Raw genomic sequence first — 26,668 nt, 5'->3', positions numbered from 1 at the left:
TTACCGCTGGCGAAACGCCGCCATCTGTCAGCGGAATCCCTCGGTCGTTAGCGGGGCGGGCGGGCGGCGCGGTGACCGGCGTCAATTCAGCGCCGGGTCGGCAACACCGCACCGTGACCCCTTCCGCCAGCAATCACTGGCCGTCGCCGGCAGCGAACGCTCGTCCCTCACGAGCAGGGCCCGGCGGCGACACTACCCCCGTCACCATCGATCTCCGCTTGTCACGGTCAGTCGCGCTGGCCTCTGGCCGGCGCTGTTCGTTTCCGCCGGTCCCGGCAAATCGCAGCCGATCGCCGCTCGCCTCCTGTAAGCTGTGTTCATCTCGACAAATCTCTGATATTCTCTGTCAAGCCCTCTCATCACAGACAGCTCACAAATCGCTAATCGCTACCAACGATATTTGTACCTCTCTACCAGTATTGGAACGCTTTGAACCATCTCGGCGAGTCTGCATCCACCCGACGCAGTCATCCCCTCTCGCCACTCGTTTCCGCCGGTCTGCCTCGTCCCATCAGTCAGACGTCCGCCTCAGATTCGGCTCGTCCTCGTCAGTTGAAACAAGTCTGTCAGCTGAAGATCGCCCCGCCAATCTCCGCTCGTCCGTGTCGATCCCCGTCCGTCCTCAGTCTCTGCTCACCTCCGCCAATCTCCGCTCGTCCGTGTCAGTCCCCGTCCGTCCTCAGTCTCTGCTCACCTCCGCCAATCTCCGCTCGTCCGTGTCAATCCCCGTCCGTCCTCAGTCTCTGCTCATCTCCGCCAATCTTCGCTCGTCCGTGTCAATCCCCGTCCGTCCTCAGTCTCTGCTCATCTCTGCCAATCTCGGCTCGTACCTGTTGATCCCTGCTGGTTCCACCAATCTCCGCTCGACTCCGCCAATCTCCGTTCGTCCCTCCCCGTCTTTGCTCGTCTTTTCTAATCTTCTCTCTACTCCGTCCACCCGTGCTCGTACTGCGCTCGGCTGCGCTCGGCTCCATCAGCCGCGGCCCGTCGCCGCCAGCCCTGGCTATGCTCCGAACCATGCGGCCTCTGGTGGCAGTCCTGCTGGTGATCGGCGCCGTCCGGCTGGCAGCGTCCTCCGGCCCGGCCAAGTCAGCCGCGGCCGCGTGGGTGTCGGGCGTGATGCCGGTGTCCTGGCCGCCGGCTCCCGAAGCCGTGTACCGGCGCATCACGCTCCCTTCGCCCTGTCTGTGCAGCCACGTCTGCCTGGCCCACCCCCGCTGCCAGGCCGCCGCCGCCCAGCCGCTCGACACGGGCGAGGTGGACTGCTCGCTGGCCCAGCTGCGACAACCGCAGCCAACACCCGCCGGCAACAACGACCTGATCTTCTTCGAGCGCGCCGGTCCGGCCGACCCTGAGCTCTTCTGCTGGCCAAAGGAGGACGGCGGCTGCGGCCTGCCGCACGACTGCGCGACTCTCAGAGCCGCTGGGTTCGACACCAGCGGTGTCTACAAGATCTCACCGGACGGGGCGGACGCCCACGTGCGGGTCTACTGTGAGATGCACGGAGACGGCACAAGCTGGACGGTACTGCAGCGGCGCTGGAACAGCAGCGTGGTCAACTTCGAGCGTGGGTTCAAAGCGTACGAGGCGGGTTTCGGCGAGCCGATGCATTCGTACTGGCTCGGACTTCGCACCATCGAGGCGCTCACCATGCGACGCAGGCAAATTCTGCGCGCGACCATCTGGTCGGGCGGTGAGCACCAACACGCCGACTACGACGACTTCTCGGTTTCTGGTCCAGGCTACAGGATGTCGATCGGAAAATACTCCGGGAACGCCGGCAACGGCCTGTCTAAACAGCAGCACGAGATGTTCCAGACATGCCACTTCGACAAAGCATTTGGATGCCACAACGGTGGCTGGTGGACCGCCGAGGACGATGGGCAGACAAACCTGAACGGGATACGGGATGCCAAGGCTGGGGAAGTGCACAGTCACTGGGTCGTTGGTAACAAGGACATCGTCCTGGAAGGCTCTGTGATGAAGATCAGACCCTTCGAAGGTCCTGTTTTTTTCTGAGCCCGAGAGCGGCGTGAAGCGCGATCCCCTGGCCAACATAAATTAGAGTCGGGGGCACAGAAGAGGCGGGGTTCGACCATGTCCCTCGTACATCAGCTATATCACCTGCATCGCAAACAGTCCATGTGAAATTTAATACCCATGGGAGCGAAGCCTCATGATGATGATGACGACGACGACGACGAACATGACGATGACGATGATGATGATGATGATGATGACGATGATGATGATGATGCCAGTCAAAGAAGCGTGTCGGAAAACGGTGAAGTAAGACAAGACGAATCGCGAAGAGCATTACCAAAACTAGGAGTACTCTTCTAGCTTGCAAGTCGCACCGTCGGGGGATCCCGCGGCTCATCGCACCAGCACCGCGTCAGTTCGACCTCTCCCACACCCACCACTTACTGCATGTACGCCCCTCCACGGCCTCCCAACACCCCCCACAGGGGAGGTTCGGGCAGCGGCGCGGCCACAGAGAACGTGCTGTCACCAGCGCCTTGTCCGGACCATAGAGGGTGGGGTATCCGGCAGGCGACGTGTCTGATTCGGTGGTGTGCACTGTGCTGTGTGCAACTGTGCACCAGTCGGCATATTTGTCCAGCACGAGCGGTGTCGTGGTAACAGCTGAAGACGCGTGACCGTTGGCAGAAGACATCCGCCGGACCACTGCAGTGTCGCGACCTGTCCCACTGTCTTGTGTTCGGTCTTGCGACCTGTCCCACTGTCTTGTGCCCGGTCTTGCGACCCGTCCCACTGTCTTGTGTCCGGTCTTGCGACCTGTCCCACTGTCTTGTGCCCGGTCTTGCGACCTGTTCCACTGTCTTGTGTCCGGTCTTGCGGCCCGTTCCACTGTCTTGTGTCCGGTCTTGCGACCTGTCCCACTGTCTTGTGCCCGGTCTTGCGACCTGTTCCACTGTCTTGTGTCCGGTCTTGCGGCCCGTTCCACTGTCTTGTGCCCGGTCTTGCGACCTGTTCCACTGTCTTGTGCCCGGTCTTGCGACCTGTTCCACTGTCTTGTGCCCAGTCTTGCGACCTGTTCCACTGTCTTTTGCCCGGGCTTGCAACCTGTTCCACTGTCTTGTGTTCGGTCTTGCGACCTGTTCCACTGTCTTGTGCCCGGGCTTGCGACCTGTTCCACTGTCTTGTGTTCGGTCTTGCGACCTGTTCCACTGTCTTGTGCCCGGTCTTGCGACCTGTTCCACTGTCTTGTGCCCGGGCTTGCGACCTGTTCCACCGTCTTGTGTTCGGTCTTGCGACCTGTTCCACTGTTTTGCGCTGAGTGGTCGCTTTGTCGCTTGCCAGGAGAGGCGTCCGCTAGACCCATGGGGAAAAGAATGATACACGAATTCCCCTATCTTAATAGCACGAAGACGCATCCGAAGGTTGCAATACTTGGGCCGCACAAAAAGAGCCTCTTAGGTGTTGTGTGCTACCACGTGTGTGCAAACTGGCAATGAAGGCGAGAACGCCATCGTTCCAAATCTAAACAAGGCACCCGTGAAACAGCGTCACCACCAGGATACGGCATCCAAGGTCATGATGTGTCTGAAGTACCTCGAAGTAACATCTGGCATAAGTGACCTACAAGCGACTCGACACATGTCTCCCACGCGGCCCGAAATTTTTGCTTATGTATCAATGTGAGCATGGAAAACACACAATGTTCTTGAGATTTGAGGATGTATGGTAAGTCGCATAACTTGTCGGTGTTTTGCCATAACACATTACTTGATGCAGCAAGACATAAGATGCCCGTGAGAATCACGTACCCTTCGAGCGTAGTGCGTCGAGTGTGTCCGTGAACATAAACAGTCATCGATGTCCACGGCCGTCCGGTGGGAGCTCCACGAACGTGCCGACGTACGTGGCGTGGATGCACCGGCCGGGCTGGTGGGCGCCGTACCCGCTCCTTCTCACACGCGTGCAACGTCTGGCAAGAGGGTCGTTACATGAAAGGCGACGGGTAGTTTGACATAGTGCGTTTGGTCTGACCATGAGGAACGTGCATCTCGAATCTTAGCAGTGCGGACGTGATGGCCGTAGAAATGTGAATTACTCACCGGAAGTACTGAAATAAAAACAAACAGGGTTGTGACACTAGCTAAAAGTCTCGGATGGGTGTATTGAAAAAAAATTATAACCACTCACGATTTGTACATTATCGATTGTTGCCTCTGTTGCCACTGTTGCCTCTACAAACCCTCAGAATTCTGGGGAGGCATAAACCTGCCCACAGCCCGCAGCAAATACCGTGTAACTTTGACAATTTTATTGTGTTTTTGTGTTACTTTGACATGTTAATCATTTTTACAGTTGGCCATTTTGGTGTTTTACACATCCTACCACACCTCTGGGAATCAACACAAGCAGGCGACGCCGCTCGGCCACCTTTAACAGCGTCAATATGATGCATGACTGGCATTCAAACGCATCTAAAAGAACGTAACGATGAGATGAATCACAGCAGGGCTTAGACAAAAGTTTTGAACCGACAGCGCGAGTCCTTTCAACCAGCACGCCTCCATTTAAAAGCGAGACGAAAACATAGCGCCCACCGTTACGGGCATACAACACCCCACCCCACGGAATTCATACGCGCCGCGCGAGCACGCCATCACAAACAATCGCCCCATCAGAATGCACAATTACATATAGCAGCCCGCTAACACAGCTCAAAACGTGGCGCACTCGCCGCGCCGACCACCAGACGGCGCGCGCAACAACCAAACACCCTATTTGTACTCCGACGATAAAACACCCGCGCTGTCGACGACACGAACCTGTCGCTGCCATGGCGGGCGACTAAAACACCGACACGGGCGAGCGCACTGCTGCCGCGTATCGCTCCGACTCCCGCCAGGGGCGCACGGCTCACGCCAGCCGTGCGGGACCGATTCGACGGTGGGCGCCACACGCCAACCACCCGGCTGCCAGAGCCACGTCCGCCGGCGGGCAGCCGCGCCGCAAGTGTATCACATTCAGAGAGGGGCCGGGGGAGCTGGTCGGACCGGACCGACATGGCGGCAGGTCGCGGGGTCACGCGCGGGGGAGGGTCGGCACGAACGGGGGGACCTCGTCCCGAAGGGCGGCTGCCAGGGGACGCAAGGGACAGGCCACCGAGACAGGCCGGCGACCGGGGACGAGGGCCAGACAAACCCAGCCCGACTGGAGACAGGGCAGCCACGGTGGGACTGTGGGGGAAAAGGTGGCGGTAGTGGAGCGGCGCGGTAAGACAACAGAACTGCGGCGGAGATCCGGCTCGGCAGAAATCGGCCGACTGCCTTCACATCTCGCTCCCATCACTGGGCGAGGCGCCTCGCCGGCTCCGACATCATCGCGCCACAGGCGTCCTGCCCCGGCAGTCTGAGCTCGAGGGCCGCGCTGCCCACGAGCGCAGCCGCTGCGCTGGGCCGAGCACAGGCAGGGGCGGCGGCGCCGAGTCCGGCCGGCAGGGCAGAGAACAGAGTGAGAGGGGGCGGCCGCCAGATGCCGCACCAGTCTCCACCGTCGGCCGCTAGGAGGCAGGCGACTCCTTGGCCAGCGCCGCCTCGAAGATCTCGTGGAAGGAGCGCTCGAAGCACTGCTTCAGCTCCGAGAAGGTGGTGACCAGCACGTTCTGCATGTCGCGCGACATCAGACAAATCTGGGCGGACAGAAGCGTCAGTGGCCGGGCGGACGAGCACTGCTGGCCCGCCAGACAGCTGCCCGCGCGCGATGGCCTCTCAACAGCTAGCGTAAAAGGCCATGCGATAGGCAGCCAAACAAAAAAGGCTAGAAACTATTGCACACTACATAACGACGGCTACCAGAGAAATGCCGATTTTCGCTCACTCCAGGGATCTCGATTGAGCCCGGCATGTTCCTTAAAAACACGAATTGCGTTGAAATTAATCAGTTGCACGATGCAACCATGTGTGCCTTGCACATACAAGCAGCAAAAGCCACGACACGAACTGCCCTGAGTTCGGCCAGCTGAGCAAATATACTCGCAACAACGCTATACAGGCTTGACACAGCCAGCAGGATTGGTAAATGGGACCTAAAACAAGTATAAAAAGCCGGCATCCCAAAAGGTAAAGGCAATAGTAATGAAGCGGCGAGTCCATTTATACTCCGCCCATGGAGCGGCGAGTCCATTTAGACTCCGCCCATGGAGCAGCGAGTCCATTTAGACTCCGCCCATGGAGCGGCGAGTCCATTTAGACTCCGCCCATGGACCGGCGAGTCCATTTAGACTCCGCCCATGGACCGGCGAGTCCATTTAGACCCCGCCCATGGAGCGGCGAGTCTATTTAGGCTCCGCCCAAAATGTCCAGTGACTGCATTGGAAATCTAACCAGAAAGAAGGCATAAAAACGACACGGGCTAGCACACCCAAGAACCAGGCTGTCCAACGATACGAACCAAAAATGAATATGGAGTATTTAAGTCCATATTTCCCTTGAGGGGTACATTGGTCCTTTCCATAGAGGTTATCGCACAAAGATCGATCCAGGTAGCCCCAACTCTCATTACATGCCTGGGTAAGTGGCACCAGCGTAGGCATTCGGCCGTAGAATGCGACTTTGGGTGGCATCTGGTAACTGGCACAGACTCACATCAGTATGCCCTACTCGTTCCCTTCATCTTTTTACCATTAAGGCTGTACACAATTTGGCAAAGTTTAGACACATGGCAAATGCTTTAAAAAACTAGTTGATGTACCCATAAGCGGGTATGCACGGGTACATACGGGGAAACAGGCATCAAGTCACGAAAACGACTCGGGCATACACGTGAAAATCGCCGTTCCTGCACATATATCGTGCAAGATAAAACGCATGCAGCGAACGGGGAAAAATAGCTGATCTTCAACATATGTTTTCGTCGACCAAACCTACAAGTGCACGCACCGTTACGACTATCAAGGACTGTAACATTTCACCAGCATTACGCCGCCGCTGATTTACCACTACGATTTCTCCTGACATCCACCACCAGCTTTGCCTGACTGGACCCTTCTCTAATTACTCCGAATTTGATCTCAGCAAAAGGAGCCACGTTACGCAGCTCTCAATAGGCCTTGGAGATCGAACCTTGACGTATCAGCCTGAGCCGCCCCACCGACAGCCCACCAGAACATGGCCTTGCCCACTGCACACTTCATCTCCGACCCACGCCGACCTGCTGTCGCCCGCACTTCACCCGGGGCCGCTGCCGACGCTGCTGCGATCCCGCCCCCGCGCCTCGGCCCCTGCCCTGACCTTGTCCGCCGAGCCGGCGTCCAGCTTGTTAAGACACTGCACCACGTGCGCCATGTCCAGGAACGGCCGGCCATCCTCTGTGACGGCGTGGAACACGTAGTCCCGGAACAGCTTCAGCATGTAGCGGTCGCCCGTCTCCGCCCAGGCGACTTCCAGGTTCAGCCTGGGGGCGCAGCGGGCGCGTGCTAGCTCAGGGCTCGTCCGGCTCCCCGACGGACGGCCGGGCCCAGTCCGGAGACAGAGGTGGGCGTAAGTCTAGAGGCCACTTCTGTGCACATATACTACGGCGGCACCGCGCCATCGCAGCCCGTCACCGGCCTCCGGAGGCGCTAACCACTTCACCTGAACCATCCGTGGCCGGGACTCCGCCGTACTGTCAATGGTCGCAGCCGCTCCCGTCAGGTGGCCCTGCTCATCCGTGACCAGACAGGCCCGGCTGGCTGGCCAGGCAGGACATCTCACTCAGCACTCAGGCTGGCCTCTCACGAGATACTCCTGCCACTCACTGTCACCTATCAGCAACCCCTGCCTTCCAGCAGCCTCGTCGGTTTCTCGGTGACACCCAACACAGCACCCACCCGCCCTCACTGCGCCGCACACTCTCCGCCCCTCCTACCAGTCCCCCGAGCGCCCCCGCCTCCATCCGGCGCGACTCACTCGGGCCGCTCGGTGATGGCCGACAGCTTGGCGAGCAGCCGGAAGAGGCGACCGTTCTGCACCTCACGGCCCAGTTCGTCCTCGAGCCGCTCAGCCAGCTGGTGGGACGAGTCCAGCTGCGTGTAGAACCGGGCGCCGATCATCGGCATCACGTCGTTGATGCTGCGCTGGCGGCCAGACGACGGCGACAGCAGCAGACTGCCGGCAGAGCGGAGACGGGGCTGGAGACGGACGCATGCATCTCGGGGCAGGAGACCGAGGCACAGATAGGGGGAGAGACAGAGAGAGCGGATGTGCATGCGGAGAACCGGAACGGATACACAAACAGACAGGAGGATGAGACGGGGACAGACGGAGGCAGCGAAAATGCCAGCAATGGGAGGCGGCGGACGGAGACGGAAACAGAAACAGACGTGAGGAAGCAAAGGCAACGACGAAAAAATATAAACTGACGGCAACAGGAAACAGAGATGCCCAGACAGGCGCTTCAGACAGGCACAGATGGAGACCGCTAGCTGCTGCAGGGAGGAGGTGAGCATTGAAGACCGGCACAGGCAGAGGCAGCAGTCAGCGACAAGGGAGAGCAAGACCCTGGATGCCGTTGTGGACGCCGGAGGCAAACGCTGCGCACAAAACTATGCAACAGCAATGGCCTCAGCGTCGCGTCACGGGTCCCCGTCCTTGCTGGTCTCACCTCATGATGACAGCCTTGAGGTCGGCCGAGTAGTGGCGCTCCACGATGCTGATGCTGGTGTTGAAGTTGTCCCGCTGCACGGCCAGCACCGAGTTGCAGGAGAGCGCCAGCAGCAGCTTGCCCAGGCCAACCAAGTCCTCCTGCTGCGGGACGGCATCGGCGCAGGTCAGACTGGGTGCCGCTGACTTCAAGGTCCAGACATCAATGCCCCAACCTCTACGTCACACCGCGTCTACTCCCCCCCCCCCCCCCCCCCACACACACACGACACACCAACGCCCTGATATAAACTGATTGATTGAATGATTGACATGGATTTGGGCAATTCCGAATTAACTCCGAACTTCTACTGCAACCCATCGTCAGCAGATAAATGGACGGTAACAGGTCATTAAAACAAAGACAATCATACAAAAATGAATGCGCTGAGACACATACAAATGCAAAGCAGACAAGACTTCGCCGCATAAACAGGTCGTGACATCCTCAAATGTCCCACGAGATGTCTCTTCAAATTACTTGGGGAAAACACCATCGGGAAAGGTCGAAAATAGTCCGGAGGTCCGTTGTGCATCTTTGGTGCGCGAATAGAAAATACGTCTTTTTTCCCATCTCAGCACGCGAACGAGGCATTAACAGGGGACTGTTCTGTCTCGTAAGTAGACCGTGTATTTCACTCACAGTGCGGAGCATACGTGCAAGTGAGTCTGGCTCGCCCCCCCCCCCCCCCACCAAATTAAATTGTGGGTGAGTGAGGTCGTGTGATATCTACCCAGATCTGCAGCGGAGAGCCAGCCATGCCTCCGATGTAGCTCAGACACAGGATCGATTTGTTGCGACCGAAAAATGAGTTTCGCAGCAAAATTTAACACTTTTTGAATCCTGGCCATATTGAGCTGTGAGACGCTGCCGTATACTGATATACACTAACGGGCCTGTGGCAAAACCAAGGTGTTCACCAGGGCGGTCAGGACCCTTGCAGGCAGGCTGTGTTTCAGAAGGTGATAGACCAGCTAAGATACCAAAACAACGGTTACTGACACACGAAACGTTTGAATTCCAACTGAGACTCCGATCAAAGACAAGTGCGAGAGTTTTTGCTTCCCTTATCAGCGTTGACTTTAAGGCTGTTGAATCTGAGCCAATTGTCAAATGAAGTCAAGACTTGATCCAAATGAGCGATAGTGTTATGTGACTGAGATCTGGGACCACTAACCAAAATCTGGGTATCGTCTGCGTACTGGACCACCGCAGCGTCCTGAGCAAAAAAGGATCATTCGCGAATACGCTCAAGAGGACTGGGCCCGACGCGGATCCCTGGAATACACCCTATGCTGTTTGGAAGTTAAGAGGAGATTTTCGTGGTGCCCGAGCGGTCATTAAGAATGACGCTTTGGGTGTGATAACGAAACTAGACAGGAAATCAAGAGGTGCAATACCATGGGCGCGCACTCTGCAAAAGGGGTTTTGAGTGATCCATCGCATCGAAATGCTTGCTGAGACCTAGGCGACAGAGCAGTGATATAGTGATTATCGGTCATTTGCGGATAGGATGCGGTCGAAGGGGCGGTGAAGGCAACCTTCGTGGAGTGGCGGGGGCGGAAGCCGTGTTGGAATGATGAGAGGAGGTGGATGGAGGACAGATAATATACAGCTGCTGATGGGCAGCGTCGGACGCGGCGCCGGCAGAGGCCGCAGCCCAGGCTACACCATCGCCAGCTCCCACCTGGTACACTTGAGCCACGGCCAGCGGGTTGGCGGCGCCATTGTCGAACGTCAGCACGTCCAGCACGCCGCAGCCGTTCACGTGCAGCCGGTCCTGACCTGCGGGGGCGCGTCAGACTGATCAGCCGGCCACGCTGTGCGATGATGCCGGCACGCCGACAGACAGGGACAGCGGCAGCTCGGCTGGGGGACTAATGGGGACGCGCTGAACAGGTCAGGCCCGGTAGAGGTAGAAATGGCACACACGTGGCACCACGAGGAAGCCTACTGCGGTTAAAACATCGGTCTGGACTTTGAGGAACCTGTGCTGAAGTGGCAACGACTCGCTGTTGCTTTTGCCATCAACGCGACAGCCCGTACGCGAGGCCGTGCCGCTCGTGACTCGGCCGTCACGAGCGACTCCCTGGCCGGGGACGTGGCGGACGTGACGTCTGCGGCCACCTGTCGCACCTGTGATCAGGATCTTGGTGGGATCGAGCACACGACAGGCGAGCCCGGCCGAGTGGATCTGGCGCAGCACGCCCGTCAGCTGGATGATGTAGCCCCAGATTAGCGGCTCCGGCATCAGCGCTGAAACGGACCACAGCATCGGTCACATTCAGAAACGGACCACAGCATCGGCCAGTCAGAAACGGACCACAGCATCGGTCACAGCCAGAAACGGACCACAGCATCGATCATATTCAGAAACGGACCACAGCAACGGTCAGTCAGAAACGGACCACAGCATCGGTCACGGTCAGAAACGGACCACAGCATCCGTCACAGCCAGAAACGGACCATGACATCGGTCACAGCCAGAAACTGACCACAGCATCGGTCACAGTCAGAAACGGACCACAGCATCGGTCACAGTCAGAAACGAACCACAGCATCCGTCACAGCCAGAAACGGACCACAGCATCGGTCACGGTCAGAAACGGACCACGACATCGGTCACAGCCAGAAACGGACCACAGCATCGGTTACAGTCAGAAACGGACCACAGCATCCGACACAGTCAGAAACGTGGATTACATGGTCACGCAAACAACACGACCTGCGCAGCGAATTCGAAACGAGACGAATGATACCCCAGTGAGGGCATGCTGGGTATTTCTATGCCACCCGAACGGAACGCTAGCGCCAGCCCAGCCGCCGCGGAGGTCCGCCACTGACCGCTCTTCTGTCGGAGCACGGCGTTCTTCTGGGCGCTGTACGGCCGCGGTATGCTCGGGTCCTGGAACGGGTCGGCGAACCCGTTCAGCTGCGGCGGCTGGCTGAAGTGGCGCGCCATCAGCGTCTCCGCGCCCGGGTAGTAGTCGTACACCATCACGACCGCTGCCGGAGCCAGACGGGACTTGTGAAACAATACAAATCTCCCAGCAGAAACCACTCTGAGGATCCCCATCAGCCATGACTTTGCATTTCTGCTTGCAGGTATATGATAACGTAACTACACAGGTGATTGACACGGTGCTCGTATGATGATTCACTGTAAACGACCAGGAATGATCGAAGCTACATCGATGTGACACGACTGACGAAAGCGGCGCCCTGCCAGTCTATCCCATGACTGAACAGAACGCCGACAAATGAAACGTTGATGAAACTTAGTGCGTTCAAGGGCGCACCAACGCGTCGCTAGTACCTAACCAACGACGACCCATCCCCTCCCCACACACTCACAGTTGTCGCCAAATGCCTTGGTAGTGAAGAACTCGCGCAGAGTCACCAGGCTGCTGTGGTTGATTTTGCGCCACATTCCCACTGCCTGCAAGCACTTGGTGCCGGTCAACCGGAGCCCTGCACAACGACAGGGACGCCAGGTCAGGTCAGGTCAGGTCAGGGTCAACAGGCCGAGCATGACCAACCGACAGTGGGGCAGGCAGAAGCCAGTGACTGTTGTTTCTAACCCCAAATAACAATTACAAAACGATGCCACGCACCGATAAGCCGGAAGATGACCTCCAGGCTCAACCCAAAGGCCAGGTGCCCAACAAACCACTGCGGACACCTGAAACGTCAATACCAAATCTGTGTATGGGGCCACGCCCCGCACCCGACCCCGCGGCAGCACCAGTCCTAGACTCCCGAGCCGCACCCGCTCCTCCGATCTGAGGCCCGGCGCGAGCAGCCGCCCGCCCTCGGCAGCCCCGCACACGTACCGTGCATACGGCGCAAGCAGCAGCACTGGCCCGTCTTGACGTTGGTGGCCTTGTAGCAGGTGGTGACGCAGCCAAAGAGGGACGACTTGAGCGGCTGACCGGGCGCCTCCAGCGGGCACAACTCGTGGTAACTATCCAGCTCAGTCGGCAGCTCTGCGGCAGACGCGGCGGACGCGGGTTAGTGGGCTGGCGATGGGCGCACACGCCCAGCGCTGCCGCATCCCCGGTGGGGTGGCGTGGTGTGGCGAGACTACATAAAGCAGCCACAGCTTACTTAGTCACATATAGCTGGTCTGGAGAACATGTCCCCCTGTATACAGCCCCATGCACTGGTATAACGTCAATACTGCGCACGTTTAGATGCGCGGACATTCCGCAGGCTCACACCCACAGGCCCACACAAACGACCCAACACAGACTCCTCTATCCATACCATTGTTGATGGCTCCGAACACACTCATCAATGAAACACAGCGGCCAACCACGGTGCTCGACAGCACCGAGACACCGGCCGCAGACGACGTTGTCCGGCCGGGGCGGCCGGCAGCGCACGCGCACACCTGGGTACGCCTGCGGGTTGGGGTGCACCAGCACCAGGCTCTGCTGCTTGAGGATCTGCTCGCGCAGCTGGTCGCCGACGAAGAAGCCGGCCGGGGCGCGCGCGGCCCCGGCCAGGGCGGCGGCGGCGCGGCCGCTCGTCACGTGCGGCGGCGGCGTCAGGTAGGCGGTGTACGGCGGCGTGACCGTGGGCGGCTCGGCAGACTTCTGCGCCGCCGCCTCCTCCGCCGTGTAGTAGTAGGTGGTGCCGCCCACGTGCTCCTGCCGCCGCAGGGACGACGGACGGTGAGCAGGGAGTGGCGCAGGGACCGGAGGATGGGGCGGCTCATTACGTGACGAAGCCCGGATGCACGCTCCGGTAGATCATGACTAAACTCAATGTAGGAAACGATTCCCTTGCATACATGGCGCCTTCAACAAGAGGCAGTGTCCCAGCTGTGTTTAAATATTTGCCCCCACTTCACCACGAGAGCTGGACAATCTAATACCCTCCCCCCCCCCCCTCCCAAACCTTTACCCCACATAGCCACGCAGCATTTCATGCCCGCCCACCTCGAATAGTGGCGCGGCGTCCGCTCCAGCCTCGTCTCCTGCCTTGGGCGGGTCAGGTGGCGTGCCATCTGGGGGCGGGACGCGGCGCGTGGCAAACGTCCGGCCCGGGCTGAAGGTGGCGAACGACGGCGTGGAGGCCGAGTGGGGCAGGCCGCCGCCGGCCGGCCGGCCCAGCGCCGGCTCCAGGTTCAGGCTCGCCAGGTTACCACTCAGCTCAGATGGTTCGGCGCCGCGGCGGTTCTGCGGCGCGGTAGAGGTCAGAGGACCTCCCGGAACACTAAGGGTAGTCCACACAAACACATAGCAGCTGTGCTGCATCACACATCACTCGCACAAGCAGGCAGCAGCTCCTCAGCTTGACACTGCCTGCACAAGCAGGCACCAGCCCCTCAGCTTGACACCACCCACACAAGCAGGCAGCAGCTCCTCAGCTTGACACCACCCACACAAGCAGGCACCAGCCCCTCAGCTTGACACTACCCACACAAGCGGGCACCAGCCCCTCAGCTTGACACCACCCACACAAGCAGGGAGCAGCCCTCAGTTTGACACCCCCTCCACAAGCAGGCACCAGCCCCACAACTTGACACTACCCACACAAGCAGGTACCAGCCCCTCAGCTTGACACCACCCACACAAGCAGGCACCAGCCCCTCAGCTTGACACTACCCACACAAGTGGGTACCAGCCCCTCAGCTTGACACCACCCACACAAGCAGGCACCAGCCCCTCAGCTTGACACCACCCACACAAGCGGGTACCAGCCCCTCAGCTTGACACCACCCACACAAGCAGGCACCAGCCCCTCAGCTTGACACTGCCTACACAAGCAGGGAGCAGCCCTCAGTTTGACACCCCCTCCACAAGCAGGGACCCAGCCCCTCAGCTTGACACTACCCACACAAGCAGGCACCAGCCCCTCAGCTTGACACCACCCACACAAGCAGGCAGCAGCTCCTCAGCTTGACAATGCCTACACAAGCAGGGAGCAGCCCTCAGTTTGACACCCCCTCCACAAGCAGGCACCAGCCCCTCAACTTGACACTACCCACACAAGCAGGCACCAGCCCCTCAGGTTGACACCACCCACACAAGCAGGCACAAGTCCCTCAGCTTGACACCACCCACACAAGCAGGGACCAGCCCCTCAGCTTGACACTACCCACACAAGCAGGTACCAGCCCCTCAGCTTGACACCACTCACACAGGCATGTACCAGCCCCTCAGCTTGAGTACTAGGCCAGCAGGTTGCTAAATATGTGATGCTTAGCTGTATGTTGGAAAGTATGATGGGCATGCATGAGGAACTGTTCAGTCAGTGCACTAAGGCCAGTTTAGTGATGGTCTGTGATAGGCAAACCAAGAAACCAACTGAACTGGTCAGTATTAAAACAGATAGCAAAAGGTATGGATTTAGTTGGCAAAGCTTGCATTAGATATGTTAAACATAGGTTTCCATAATTGGTTTGTCAAAGAAATGTTGCTATAACACACACATCCTTGACACACCTTATAAAACTAAAACATCTTGCACCTCGCTACTTCTCAATGTAATATGGTCATTGTTTTTGGACAGACAAATGTATTTTATCTATAAAAATATGCAAAAAAAAACAAAGACACATCTAACTTTGACACTTACTGTCAGGTAAGTAGATAGCTTGGACCCTTGAGGAAGCCCTGAACTTGAAAATGGAACAAACACTGGATCCATGATGAGTGTCTGAGAAAATCATGACAGCTCATGAAATGATGTCATAGAACTGCATAGGAAACAATACACAATAAGCTAGCTCACTTGTTAAACAAAACATGTGGCATCCTGTATTTCAGGAATGATCAGGAACTCCCTGAACCATTGGGTCCACAGGATCTGAGGACAGCCGGGGGGCCATAAAAAATGGTGGCAGGGCACACAGGCTGTCCATGGCGTCGGCCACGTGGGTCACTATTTGTCGCCAAATATAGTATTGTCCGCCCTCATAGCCCAACCAAACACTAAGTCAGGTATACCATGAGTATTTGCCCAATATTTGGTAATAACAACAAAGCAATAATATAACATCTCCAGCATCCAAACATGTGGTGCCCCAACCACTCGCCACCTTGTCAAGGCTAGCTCTATCGAGCAACCGCCACTTGCCTGGTGCTAGGCACCCTCAACAACTGCCATACACCACAGTAATAGCTGGAGCCCTGGAACCATGGTATTCCAACCATACATGCAAGTAACTATCAACAACAGAATGTCCTCACATGACTATCTGACATGCTACAGGGCCAGTCTGCAAAACATGGCAGATTTTAATGGCATTTTCATAGGGCAGAGATGATGCACAACTTCCACTTGGGTGACATTTTGGAGTAGAAATATACAGTTTAACTATTGAAGGCATTATGACATGTTTCATGACATAAAAACTCTTAAGATCACACAAAATTACCAAATCTGATGACAAATAATGTTTTTAGGGAAAGGCCAAAAATATCTGCCCAAAACTGGGCAGTTGTCCATCATAATAGGAGCAGTCAACCCTTAAAAGTCAGTCAGTCCAGTCTACCCTAACACCTCATCAACATGTTTGCCATAGTTCTCACACTGGCTTCAGAAAGGGACTGAAGTTAGTGCATAACACATATCAATTTGAAAGTTTAGCTAAGACTTTTTTATCACCTTCACAAATTGGTAAGAAAAATACTGGAAGATCAGCAATTATAAATGATTGTTAATACATCAACCATTTCTTATCTAAAACATCACACATGCCTCAACTGTTTCAGCCCAGCCTTTCTTGACTGACAATTACCCAGAGCATCTGTCACACAACACAAATTCATCATAGACAGTGAGGCCCTCAACTTGAATTCTGTTCAAGACCTCATGATATAGCACCACTGTATGGCCAAAACCTGTATTAGCTCATTACCATTAGGTGGTGGCATGTTTTCATAATATCTGGGAAGTAGCAAGGCAACATTCGGGTATAAATGCGCATACCCAGGCACACATTTGACGCCTACACACCCAATTACATCCATGGTTATTTAACGACCTAGGCTGCAGACGTGACTTACCTGAATGCCGTACCACAAATAATGATGCTAAGTGTTTAAAAGGCCCTGCAGGCCTCGCCTACACTAGCGATACTCCGTTTTCTCCCTCCCCTTTCCTCCAGCCCGTTCTGCTTGCACCAATCCAGTCACAAAGCTTTTCAAATGATAAACAGGTTTTTAATAAGTACCTTGGACGAAACCTGCGCCTCATTCAAGAACTAGGTCAAGGAATGTAATTTTCAACATATAATGAAAACAAAAAGACCTATTTGTTCACACAGATAATTCATCACTTATTTATTTTGTTTTTATAGCGTAACCTATCTATTTAAAGCTTACATACGTTTCCAAAGCATATTTTATTTTGTAATGCACAACAATCCGCTAGGGCTACTTCACAACATTGCACTCGTTTCTTGTGAAAGGCTATGCCAATTTTAATACAAATCCTACGCATGTACGGCAGCACCGAAGGACAAGTCTATCAAAATGCTTACGCCCTGAAATCCTCCGAATGTGCGCGTGTATTTTGTTCAAACAGTTCCTTTCAACAATACTTTTAATAATATAGGTACCGTAAATGCATGCACTTTGCCATAGTATACCATTCAATCTGTTGTAACCAACATTCTGTTGTTTTAGCGCGTATTTTATGACGGACGCAGACCACGCGTATCCGCAACTGCTACATTTCCCCCTGCTGCAACATGACTGCGTATTTTCAAGCTGCTCACGTCCGCACGGCACTTACGGAACCAATTTTTTTTTCGCCGGTACACCTTGTATTCGGATATCGGATGCCTGTCTGTACCCATCCGTGGGGCCTATTTTCGTTAGAAACAGCGTTACTTTGCTTACATTTATTTATTATCACGGTGTATCCAGACCATGCGGGAAGATCCAACCCTTCTGAAGGTACAGAGATCGCTCACAAAATGCTCATCCACATCGGAAAGTGCAAAGCGCATAAGCGCAATAACTGCTGAAACAAGGACGCAAACGGCACAACACCTGTGCACAGCAGAGAGCTCATGCCGTTTATCTCGACATCATGCCCGTCCATTAATGCTGCTTGTCGCGTCGGCGATGAGACGTTGGAATACTCAACTGCGTGGGGCACCGTGCGCCGCAAGGCACGCCCACCATAATACCCTCCTGGCAATACCAAGCCGCCCTGAGTCGCACCGACCCATAGGTGGCAGCATCACCACTAGCGCAGTCTCCGTCAACATGATCACGGGAACAGGATCTCTGAGCCGACCAACACAGTCCGGGGTCATGACCACAACTGCCGCGGTACAGGCTGAGGGGTACTGTGGTCGCCCCGGACCACATGTCTTTACATAACAAAGTCACCAAAAGAAATTCTTGGCGAGCTGTGAGGCCCACGCCGGCCCAATCGCCGAGGCACCGTGTCACCGCCGTCGCACCGGTCGCAGCCCCATCGGCGCCATCTGACGTGGTCACCCTCCAGGTCACGAGCCCAGCACCGGACACGGCCCCAGCTCCGGTCCCGCTGGCCGACCCCGTCCCGTGCCGGCCCGGTCAGGGCGTGACCAGCTGCTCGTGGCTGCGCTGGTGGAACACGAAGTGCACACCGGCGTCCCAAGCGGCGCGCAGCAGCGGGTCGGGCACGTGGCGGCGGCCGGCCGCGGCCGCGTGGTGCCACTGCGACAGGTCCGAGTTGCACGTGGCGTCCTCGGGAGGCCCGCGGAACTGCACGCCGTTCACGCAGCGCGCGCACTTCAGCCTGCCGGCGCCAACGGCACGTATCACCGGGTGGAATGCACACGACGTTGTCTTTTCGACGAATTGAGTTACTTTGGGATAGCTGCGGTGCGACTGCAGGCACTAGCGAAGACTAAGCACCGAGCTTTCAAGCATCTTGAGCTTAATTGTAACCGGATTCGAGCCCGAGCGCCTTAATTCTGACATAAAGGGTGTCAGCAATGTCATAGCCGTGATAACATGCGTGAGTCGCCAAGTACTCACATTGTACGCTAGGTACTTCTTGTCATGACCCGAATCCCCGAGCCGTGGCGCGCCAGACAGGCATCAGCGCGGGCGCGCCTCTCACCTGTCGTGCGTGTCGCAGATTGTGTCCTCTCGCTTGAAGAGCTCCTTGAGCTCGGCGACGCTGAACAGCCGCTGCACGTCCTCCTCGTTGTCCACCACGCACGAGCTGAGCGCCTTCTTGTGCGTCTGCCGCTGGAACATCTTCTCCTCGATGGTGCCCGCCTGGGATGACAGAGCCAGCAAAGCGTGCGTGCTTCAGGACTGAGTATTTGTGGGTTAGACGAAAGTGATTCAACGCGCCACGCGCAAGTCGGGATATGGCGGAGACGGTTTAGTTGCATAAGCTTAGGCAAAGCACATTTGCTGGGATAGGACTGCCCAGTCCAACAGTGTCACTAAGGGTACCTCAAAGAGAAATAGCGACAACGAAGCTGCATAAAATGCCTAACCGGAACCCCCATTATACAGATCCGCTCCCGTGTAGGCTTGAGTGTTCTACAATGATACATTTGATAAGGTTAATTTAACAGCCTATTAACGGATAGCCACCGTCCGCGACATCCGACGACCAGTTCCCAGAGCTCCTGCGCTCCTCCCCCCGTCGGCCCTGCCGGCCCCAGCTCGACACTGACGGCGAGCAGGCGGTAGATGAAGCAGGGCTTCTTCTGGCCGTCGCGCCACACCCGCGCCATCGCCTGGTCGTCGTTGGCCGGGTTCCAGTCCGGGTCGAACATGACCAGCCGGTTGGCGCCGATCAGGTTCAGGCCACATCCGCCCGCCTTGCTGCTCAGCATGAAGATGAACTCAGGCGAGCTCGGGTCGTTGAACCGGTCCACGATCTGCCCGCGGGCACCATGGGTCTTGTTGGTTACACGACAGGGTTCTATTCGCGCGGCAAGCAGTGAAGTTCACAGGAAACAAGACGTCAATATTTTGCAATGTGTAAGCGTTCCGATGGCACGGCAATAGTGCTTAAAACCATTGCACTTGTTTCATCAGGAGCTACTACGTCCGAAATAAAGAAGACTGTGGTTTAAACATAAGATCACCTTAGTGGAATAAATCGCTATGTTACACCCCAACTGAAGCAGAGGCATGGCACTGCACCGCTAAGAACATTATTCACATGAGAACTTCAAATACCTGGCAGCAGCACAGCGGAAGTAGCAGCGGCATTGCCATGCCATTTTCATCTCACATGTGACAGAGATGCACACGACGGCATGCAGCAGCTAACCGCACTCCACACGAAACTACCCGTGATACAAACGGCAACAAAGCACCTTCAAGTGACCGCAACTCCCGGGTGTCGGCTGATTGGCTCTCGCCCAGCCACGGCCCCACCTTGGCCCGCTTCTTGATGGTCATGCTGCCGTCGAGCCTGACGGAGCAGTAGCCGCGCATCTGGCACAGGCTCTCGAACAGGTCCAGAGTCTGGGTGTAGTTGGAGACGAGCACCACCTTGTCCGTCGTCTGCGTCTTCACCAGGGCCAGCAGGTAGTCCAGCACGGACACCTTGCCCGACAGGTCGGGGCGCACGCGTCTGGAGACACGGTCGGAGAGACAGTTACCGACTGGCCAGAGACGGGCTGCAGGTGGCCGCCACGCCAGCTTGATGACATGCAGCCTCTTGTGTTGTCTGTTCGCTGCTGGCTTTTCCCTCTAACTCGCGAGGAATACCACACAGTGGTGAGGAACACGGGTTTTATTCCACATTGACGCGGTCATGCGGCGTTGGCATGCGATGCCTCCCTCTGCCCGCCAAGACAGCTGCGATGAGTTCATTTGCTTCTCATAGTGAAATCTGATGCTCTGTCAGGATACAATATTCTGGATGTTGGCCTCAAAGCGCCCTAGTACAGCCCAGCGTGTGACAATCCTGCGACCAACAGCACCCACCACCGCACCAGTTCGTAACAGCATGTTCCCTGCACCCGCAATACCCCACCCCCCCCCCCCTTACCTCCTGTGTTATCTCCCTCTCTGCCGACTGACTCACTTGGTGGTGTGTCCGGCCGGGAAGAACTGCAGCAGGTCTCGGAGGCCGCCGGCCGGGTCCGAGAGCTTCTCATGGATCAGGTCCGGGTGGTTGCAGAGCTTCTTCAGGCTGGTGATGGCCGAGAGCGCCGACTGGGTTGACTTGGCACCTGACACGGGGCGGGGGACAAATCAATACTATTTCGCAGGCGATGGACATGAGGAACGCAACATGAAGGACGCCTACGAGCATGCTTGTAGACTGTTTCGACTGGAGTGTGCCCCTGGGTGAACGGGTGACAGATCTGACACTAATGACAGGTAATGGGGACAAGTGTATTGTGGGGAGACACACACTGGCTGGGTATTCACCCTCACAGTCACCATAAATGTTGGACAACGACATCACAAGACAAAACAGTCCAAGGCAAGTATGAGCATTCCTGAAAGTTCCACTCAGATTGCTCCCCCCCCCCCTCCACCTCCACGCAGAGCCGCTGAGCCTCCAGCCCTGCCCCGTCTCTTCAGCTCGGCCGTCCGCCGCTGAGGCCCGGCGGCGCGCGCGGCACCCACACTTGGCACGGTCGCTGAGACCAGGCGGCGCGCGCGACACCCACCCTTGGCACGGTCGCTGAGACCAGGCGGCGCGCGCGACACCCACCCTTGGCGCGGGCGCTGAGGCTAGGCGGCGCGCGCGGTACCTACCCTTGGCACGGTCGCTGAGACCAGGCGGCGCGCGCGACACCCACCCTTGGCACGGTCGCTGAGACCAGGCGGCGCGCGCGACACCCATCCTTGGCGCGGTCGCTGAGGCCCGGCGGCGCGCGCGACACCCACCCTTGGCGCGGTCGCTGAGGCTAGGCAGCGTACGCGACACTCACGCTTGGCGCGGTCGCTGAGGCCCGGCGGCACGCACGACACCCACCCTTGGCGCGGTCGGCCTGCAGGCTGCGCCGCACCGCGTCCGACTGGATGAAGGCGTCGTACATGGCCAGCTGACAGGCAGTCAGCCGACAGGAGACCACCAGCTCCACCTTGACCGGCAGGTACTTGGAGAGGATGGCCGCCGTGCGCCGGATGATGCACCTGAGCAGGTGGGCCGCGTCACGGGAGAACTGGTAATGGACGACAGGGGCTGCAGCTACCGCACACGAGACGCCCGGCTGGTGCTGCGTCGGAGCCACTGCCACTGAACAAACGCCGTTTGCCATCACCATTCACCTACTAAGCACATTTCTCTCTCCGTTTCACTTGGCACTGACTTCCACCTGACAGCTGTCGCTAGCTAAGCGTGTCCCACCCGTCCTCATTCTCCCCACCCGTCCGGACCCTCCGAGACGCCCCTCCCGCCGTGTCCCACCCGTCCGGATCCTACGAGACACCCCTCTCGTCGTGCCCCACCCGTCCGAATCCCACGAGACGCTCCCTCCCGCCGTGCCCACCTGTTGACGAGGGCCAGCAGCTCCTGCAGCCGCTCGTTGCCCCGCTTGTGCTCGTCGTCGGTGGCGTCGGCGTCGCGTCCCCGCAGGATGGGCGTCTCAAATTTGCGCTTGAACTCGGACGCCGTGCCCAGGATGCCCTGAGGGCAGAGCCGAAGGTCGAGGGCGCCTCTGAGCCGGCAGGCATCGACACAAGGGCGACATGAGGAGGCAGAGGTCAGGAGGCGCACACGCACGCATGTGCACGGCGCGGCGCCCCCATGCACGTTCGTAGCGCGTTATGGGAAGCAAATGTTCTAACGCACATCTAACGCACAATGTCAATCTCCGAACAGTAGACTACCGATGGCCTGCCGTTAAACCTCAAAATAACGCACGACATGCACCGACTGCCTCCAGATCGGTATTATCAGCCCGGCACTTCTCACCAGCACGCCAGCAGCTCTGAGCCGGTACTCGGCAGGATTTCAATGACCCCTACCCCCAGTGGGAACAGCCCGGCCCGAGGTGTCCCCACGCGGCCGCACCTCGTTGACGAAGTGCACGAGGCTGAAGTACTCGAGCAGGTCGTTCTGGATGGGTGTGCCGGACAGCAGCACGCGCCGCCGACAGTTCAGGCTCATAAGAGCGGAGTATGTCTGGTTCTCGTGGTTCTTCAGGCGGTGACCCTGCCCAGTGCGGAGGTCAGCATGGCGTGCCCCTGGCCACACGGGATAACACGCAGGTCCGTGGAACGCTGACTGGGTTGCCACGACAGTGAGATTTGTCCTGCAAGGTTCTGTTGCCTTTTAATAACGCGGCCACCAACGTTAGGACAAGGTGCGTTAGAATAGCCGCAGCAACATGGATTTGAACATGTAGTTTGAATACTTATGTCATACCACGGATTGCATACAGTTTGAGGCGTTTGCCACTAAAATACGGCAGGCCACTGTCCAGAACACCCGCACAACGGCATATGCTGAAGCTCAACGCAGTGTGACGGCACACGGATGGCATTCGCCTCGGGAGAACACCTGTGCCCACGTGACCACACCCGGCGATCGCGGCCGTCGCCTCCTCTCACTGACCTCGTCGCAGAGCACGAGCCCGATCTCGCCGCGGTGCAGCAGCGGCGCGTGAATACGGAACGTCTCGTACGAGATGATGAGGATGGGGTTGGCAGGGCGGCGGCCGCGCGCCGTCATGAACCCCTCCAGTTGGCGCACCACCTCGGCCCGGCCGCCGCCGTCCATGGCCAGAGGCGAGACGCGACCCGACAGCCACTTGCCGATCTCGTTGTACCAGTTCTGGCGGCGGGCGGGGCGGCGTTAGAGAGGGACAAGAGGTGGTGGGTTAGGATAGGTTAGATTACACGCGCAGATGTCGGTCCTTGACAGGTCAGTACGGGCCGGTGAGGTTCACAGCTTCACCGAAAGTCGCGTGGCTCAATAAACTGGACTTAACTGTAAGGCAAGCCCACTGCAATCAACCAGATTCTCTGCGAACTTACTCTGCCGACAAACGAGCAAAATAGTACCATATCACGAAGCGCTTCCCAGCAATGTACACGGACGTTGTTCCAGCTCGGATCAAAACCTCGCACTAGACGCGCTATCCATAAGCCTTCAGAAGCGCATTCGCCGGACGCTTATCACCACACGGTTTGGTAAATATATAATGCTGAGTTTGACCTGTGCCATGAAGCGCACCCAAGCATTGATATCGATACAGACCTCACATACCGGTTCTGACACGCCTGTCAGACCAGCAGTCTGTCTATTCTGCCTCATCCCCTAACCGCACTCTGAGTCTGACCCAGTGCTGACCTTGACCAGACTGCTGGGCGTCACCACGATACAACGGTCGATCTCGGGCCGGCAGTCGGGGCTCTGGCGCAGCAGCGTCCACATCAGGGTAATGCACTGCAGCGTCTTGCCCAGGCCCATCTCGTCGCCCATGATGCAGCCGAAGCTGCCCTCGATCCGGCGGCCCGTCACGCAGTCGTACATGAACTTCACACCCTGGCCGAGGACGGCGGAGGTCAGCGACCGGCGAGAGGTCAGAGCGAGAAGCAGGCCTAATGTTCGCCGGTGTGATCAGAGGGCAGCGGGTCAGAAATTTCACGTATACTCCTGAAAACGGGTTGCACGCCACTGCAGCCCAGGACCAGATCACCCATAGCGCGTCCACACAGCGAACACACCACGCGCGGCCGCTGGTCAGTCAAAGCCAGAGCGGCGGTCACCCCAGCGGACACAACGGACGGCACGTGACCGGGCGCGCCTCACCTCGCGCTGATGGGGCCGGAGCACCGCGCTCAGCTTCGGGTCGACCACCACGTGCACGGGCTGCTTGTCCCTGAAGCACCACCGGGCACCACGGCTGGAGTCACTGAGGTGCTCATGCACTGGCGATATGTGCTCAGGGAGTTGCTTAGTTTATTTTTGAGGTTCATGGGCGCTTCGGCTGCGCAGTCATATAGCACCGCTTAGGGGAACGAGCCTGTTCATACCACCTCTAGTCACTGCAGTGATGACTGCTTAATTGTGAAGCACTTCTACAGAAATGCGCAATGCTCGCAGCACGGAACGAAAACTCGTCTAACCTCGACCAACATAATTAATCGGTCGGTGTCTTGCCTCGCTACTTACGTGACCGCCTACAGCAGACAAAAACGAGCCCAGCTGCTCCGATCGGTTCCTAAACAGACCACCCATCCAGATCTAGTTCAGTCCCCCCCCCCTCCCGCACCCCCCACAGTTCAGCTCGCGTACCACCTTCCACCTCCCGTGGCCCTCCCGTCCCTCCCCCCTCCCCACGCCGCCGGACTCACGGCTGGGCCGCCAGCCGGTCGTGCTGGCTGAGCGGCGGCGGCGTGAAGAGCACGAGCGCGCCGGGCTCGTCCGGATCGTGCAGCGGCTGACGCGCGCCCGCCCGCCGCACGCCCAGGCGCCGGTCCGCCAGCCGCACGCCCTGGTAGCTCGGGATCGGGATCTTGAACGGCCGCGAGAGGATACGGCGCAGCTGCGCCTCCTGGCGGCCGAGCGGAGAGTCAGCTCCGCCGGGAAGGCCGGTACGACGGTCAGGTTCACGAGTGCAGGGTGTGTGAGCAGCGGGGGTAAACAAAGAGGTGCGCTTCTACCGATGCAAGACATGACTGCAGACATTCATGGTGCATTGGCTGACCTAGGCTCCTAAAGAAATGTGCAGAGTAACAAAGTGATGATCAGCGATCAAGAAGAAAGGAGGCCTAGGAAGAAAAATAGTGGTGTTTGTGCGAGGTGGAATCGCAGCAATATCTCACAAAAGAAGCATATAGGTAGTATTTAATAATGCCGAAAAATAACTACTGAATGGACAGTGAAGCATTACTTCAATCCAGGAAACAAAGGCCACCTTTAATGATTATAAGTATTCATTATATAAAATGGCTACTTAGTGCAACTTTTAACATGACTGCACAGCCTACAGGTTGGAGAAACACACCACCTAGGATTCCACCACGACTTCGTCCGCTGCTGCATTTGGCAGTCCAGACACGACTCAGGATGGCTCACATAGTCTGACATCGGTCCCGCCCGCGGGCTACCCAGGCCCATGTTGATGGGCCGCAGGGGCGAGCGGACCACGTCATCGGCCGGCTGCGGCGGCAGCTGCCTCTTGCTGGAGGCGGCGCTGCGGTCATCCTCGGCGTGTCGCTTCAGTGCCGAGAACTGGCTGGGTGCCAGGCTCTTGCGCTGTGGGAAGACAGGAAGGAACCAGGGGACTTAAAAGCTGTAAGCGATGCAGGCTACGTAGCATGTGAACTTCAGATAATGCACATCATGGCTGGTGCATTGCAAAATAATACACAAGTGCACTGGCAGTGTACCATTGCACAAGTGAAAGGATCTGTTTACTAACAACTAGGTGCTGCTGAAATCAGTGATGGTGTGGCAAAAATGAATCTCATTCAACTTATACCAACAGCAATTCAACCCATGCTAGATTTACACTAATGCTGTTTGTTGGTATGCCACTCTTTAATGCTGCTATCTAGCTGAATACACATTTGGGACCAATTTTATTTATTTTCTGTGTGCAAATTCCAAGACTGTTGCTAACCTCCATCAGTGCATCAATATCAGTGGTTAGTTATGCATGCAGGTATTCATAGTAAACACTTCTGCATGATAAGCAAAAGTTATCCCAAGAGTTTTGACTGTTTTAAGGAGGTATAGAAGGTACAGTAGTGTAAATGTTGGCAGGCAAGGGGATCATCCCCTAGGGAAATAATAACTCACCATGGTTCATAGAGGTAACAGGTATACAGCAAATCTTAGCCGATCTTACTGGATGCCAGATGGCTCAATCTCCTCGCAATTCATTCTTGATACGCGCCAGCTGAGTTTCATGGGAACAGAGGTTGCTTCTTAAAGGCCACAAGATGGCTGGTCTCCCCCTATTATTTGCTGCTGACATCCACGCAGCTCCCCAGGTAGCAGCCCTCCACTATTTTGCGCGTGACTCTTGTGTTTACAGCAGGATGGCTGCATGTGCGCCAAGTTAAATGGCGCGCCAACCAAAGACACAACGCAAGTAATTGATCTGGCGGCTATGAGA

The 26,668-nt window shown here is 57.0% G+C and overlaps 3 protein-coding genes across 3 annotated transcripts; 1 reads left to right on the top strand and 2 right to left on the bottom strand.

Annotated features, from left to right (window-relative positions):
- The first annotated feature begins 1,119 nt into the window (after positions 1-1,119).
- LOC119092472 (microfibril-associated glycoprotein 4-like) lies at positions 1,120-2,019 on the top strand. Its single transcript, XM_037215434.1, has one exon. The coding sequence runs from the start codon at positions 1,120-1,122 to the stop codon at positions 2,017-2,019; it is 900 nt and encodes a 299-aa protein (XP_037071329.1).
- Positions 2,020-4,286: 2,267 nt separating this feature from the next.
- LOC119091897 (PAN2-PAN3 deadenylation complex subunit pan3) lies at positions 4,287-16,792 on the bottom strand. Its single transcript, XM_037214809.1, has 13 exons — positions 16,674-16,792; positions 15,241-15,321; positions 13,599-13,838; positions 13,049-13,307; positions 12,489-12,641; positions 12,010-12,126; positions 11,500-11,661; positions 10,792-10,911; positions 10,343-10,440; positions 8,617-8,759; positions 7,923-8,120; positions 7,266-7,428; positions 4,287-5,665 (listed from the first exon to the last, which is right to left on the bottom strand). Exons 2-13 carry the CDS (start codon positions 15,310-15,312, stop codon positions 5,537-5,539), a joined length of 1,854 nt encoding a protein of 617 aa, XP_037070704.1. The 5' UTR covers positions 15,313-15,321; positions 16,674-16,792; the 3' UTR covers positions 4,287-5,536.
- Positions 16,793-17,510: 718 nt separating this feature from the next.
- okr (DNA repair and recombination protein RAD54-like okr) lies at positions 17,511-26,579 on the bottom strand. Its single transcript, XM_037214477.1, has 14 exons — positions 26,350-26,579; positions 25,624-25,803; positions 24,900-25,099; positions 24,355-24,424; positions 23,893-24,087; positions 23,155-23,373; positions 22,612-22,752; positions 22,088-22,224; positions 21,571-21,731; positions 20,668-20,815; positions 20,013-20,211; positions 19,301-19,507; positions 18,730-18,890; positions 17,511-18,402 (listed from the first exon to the last, which is right to left on the bottom strand). The coding sequence occupies exons 1-14, from the start codon at positions 26,350-26,352 to the stop codon at positions 18,198-18,200; spliced, it is 2,226 nt and encodes a 741-aa protein (XP_037070372.1). The 5' UTR covers positions 26,353-26,579; the 3' UTR covers positions 17,511-18,197.
- Between the last annotated feature and the right edge of the window lie 89 nt (positions 26,580-26,668).

This window comes from Pollicipes pollicipes, unplaced genomic scaffold, assembly GCF_011947565.3.
Source record: "Pollicipes pollicipes isolate AB1234 unplaced genomic scaffold, Ppol_2.1 Scaffold_3447;HRSCAF=4054_pilon_pilon_pilon, whole genome shotgun sequence".
NCBI lineage: Eukaryota > Metazoa > Arthropoda > Thecostraca > Pollicipedomorpha > Pollicipedidae > Pollicipes > Pollicipes pollicipes.
The sequence above is the reverse complement of the archived record's forward strand: the minus strand, read 5'-3'. Positions and strand labels throughout refer to the sequence as shown.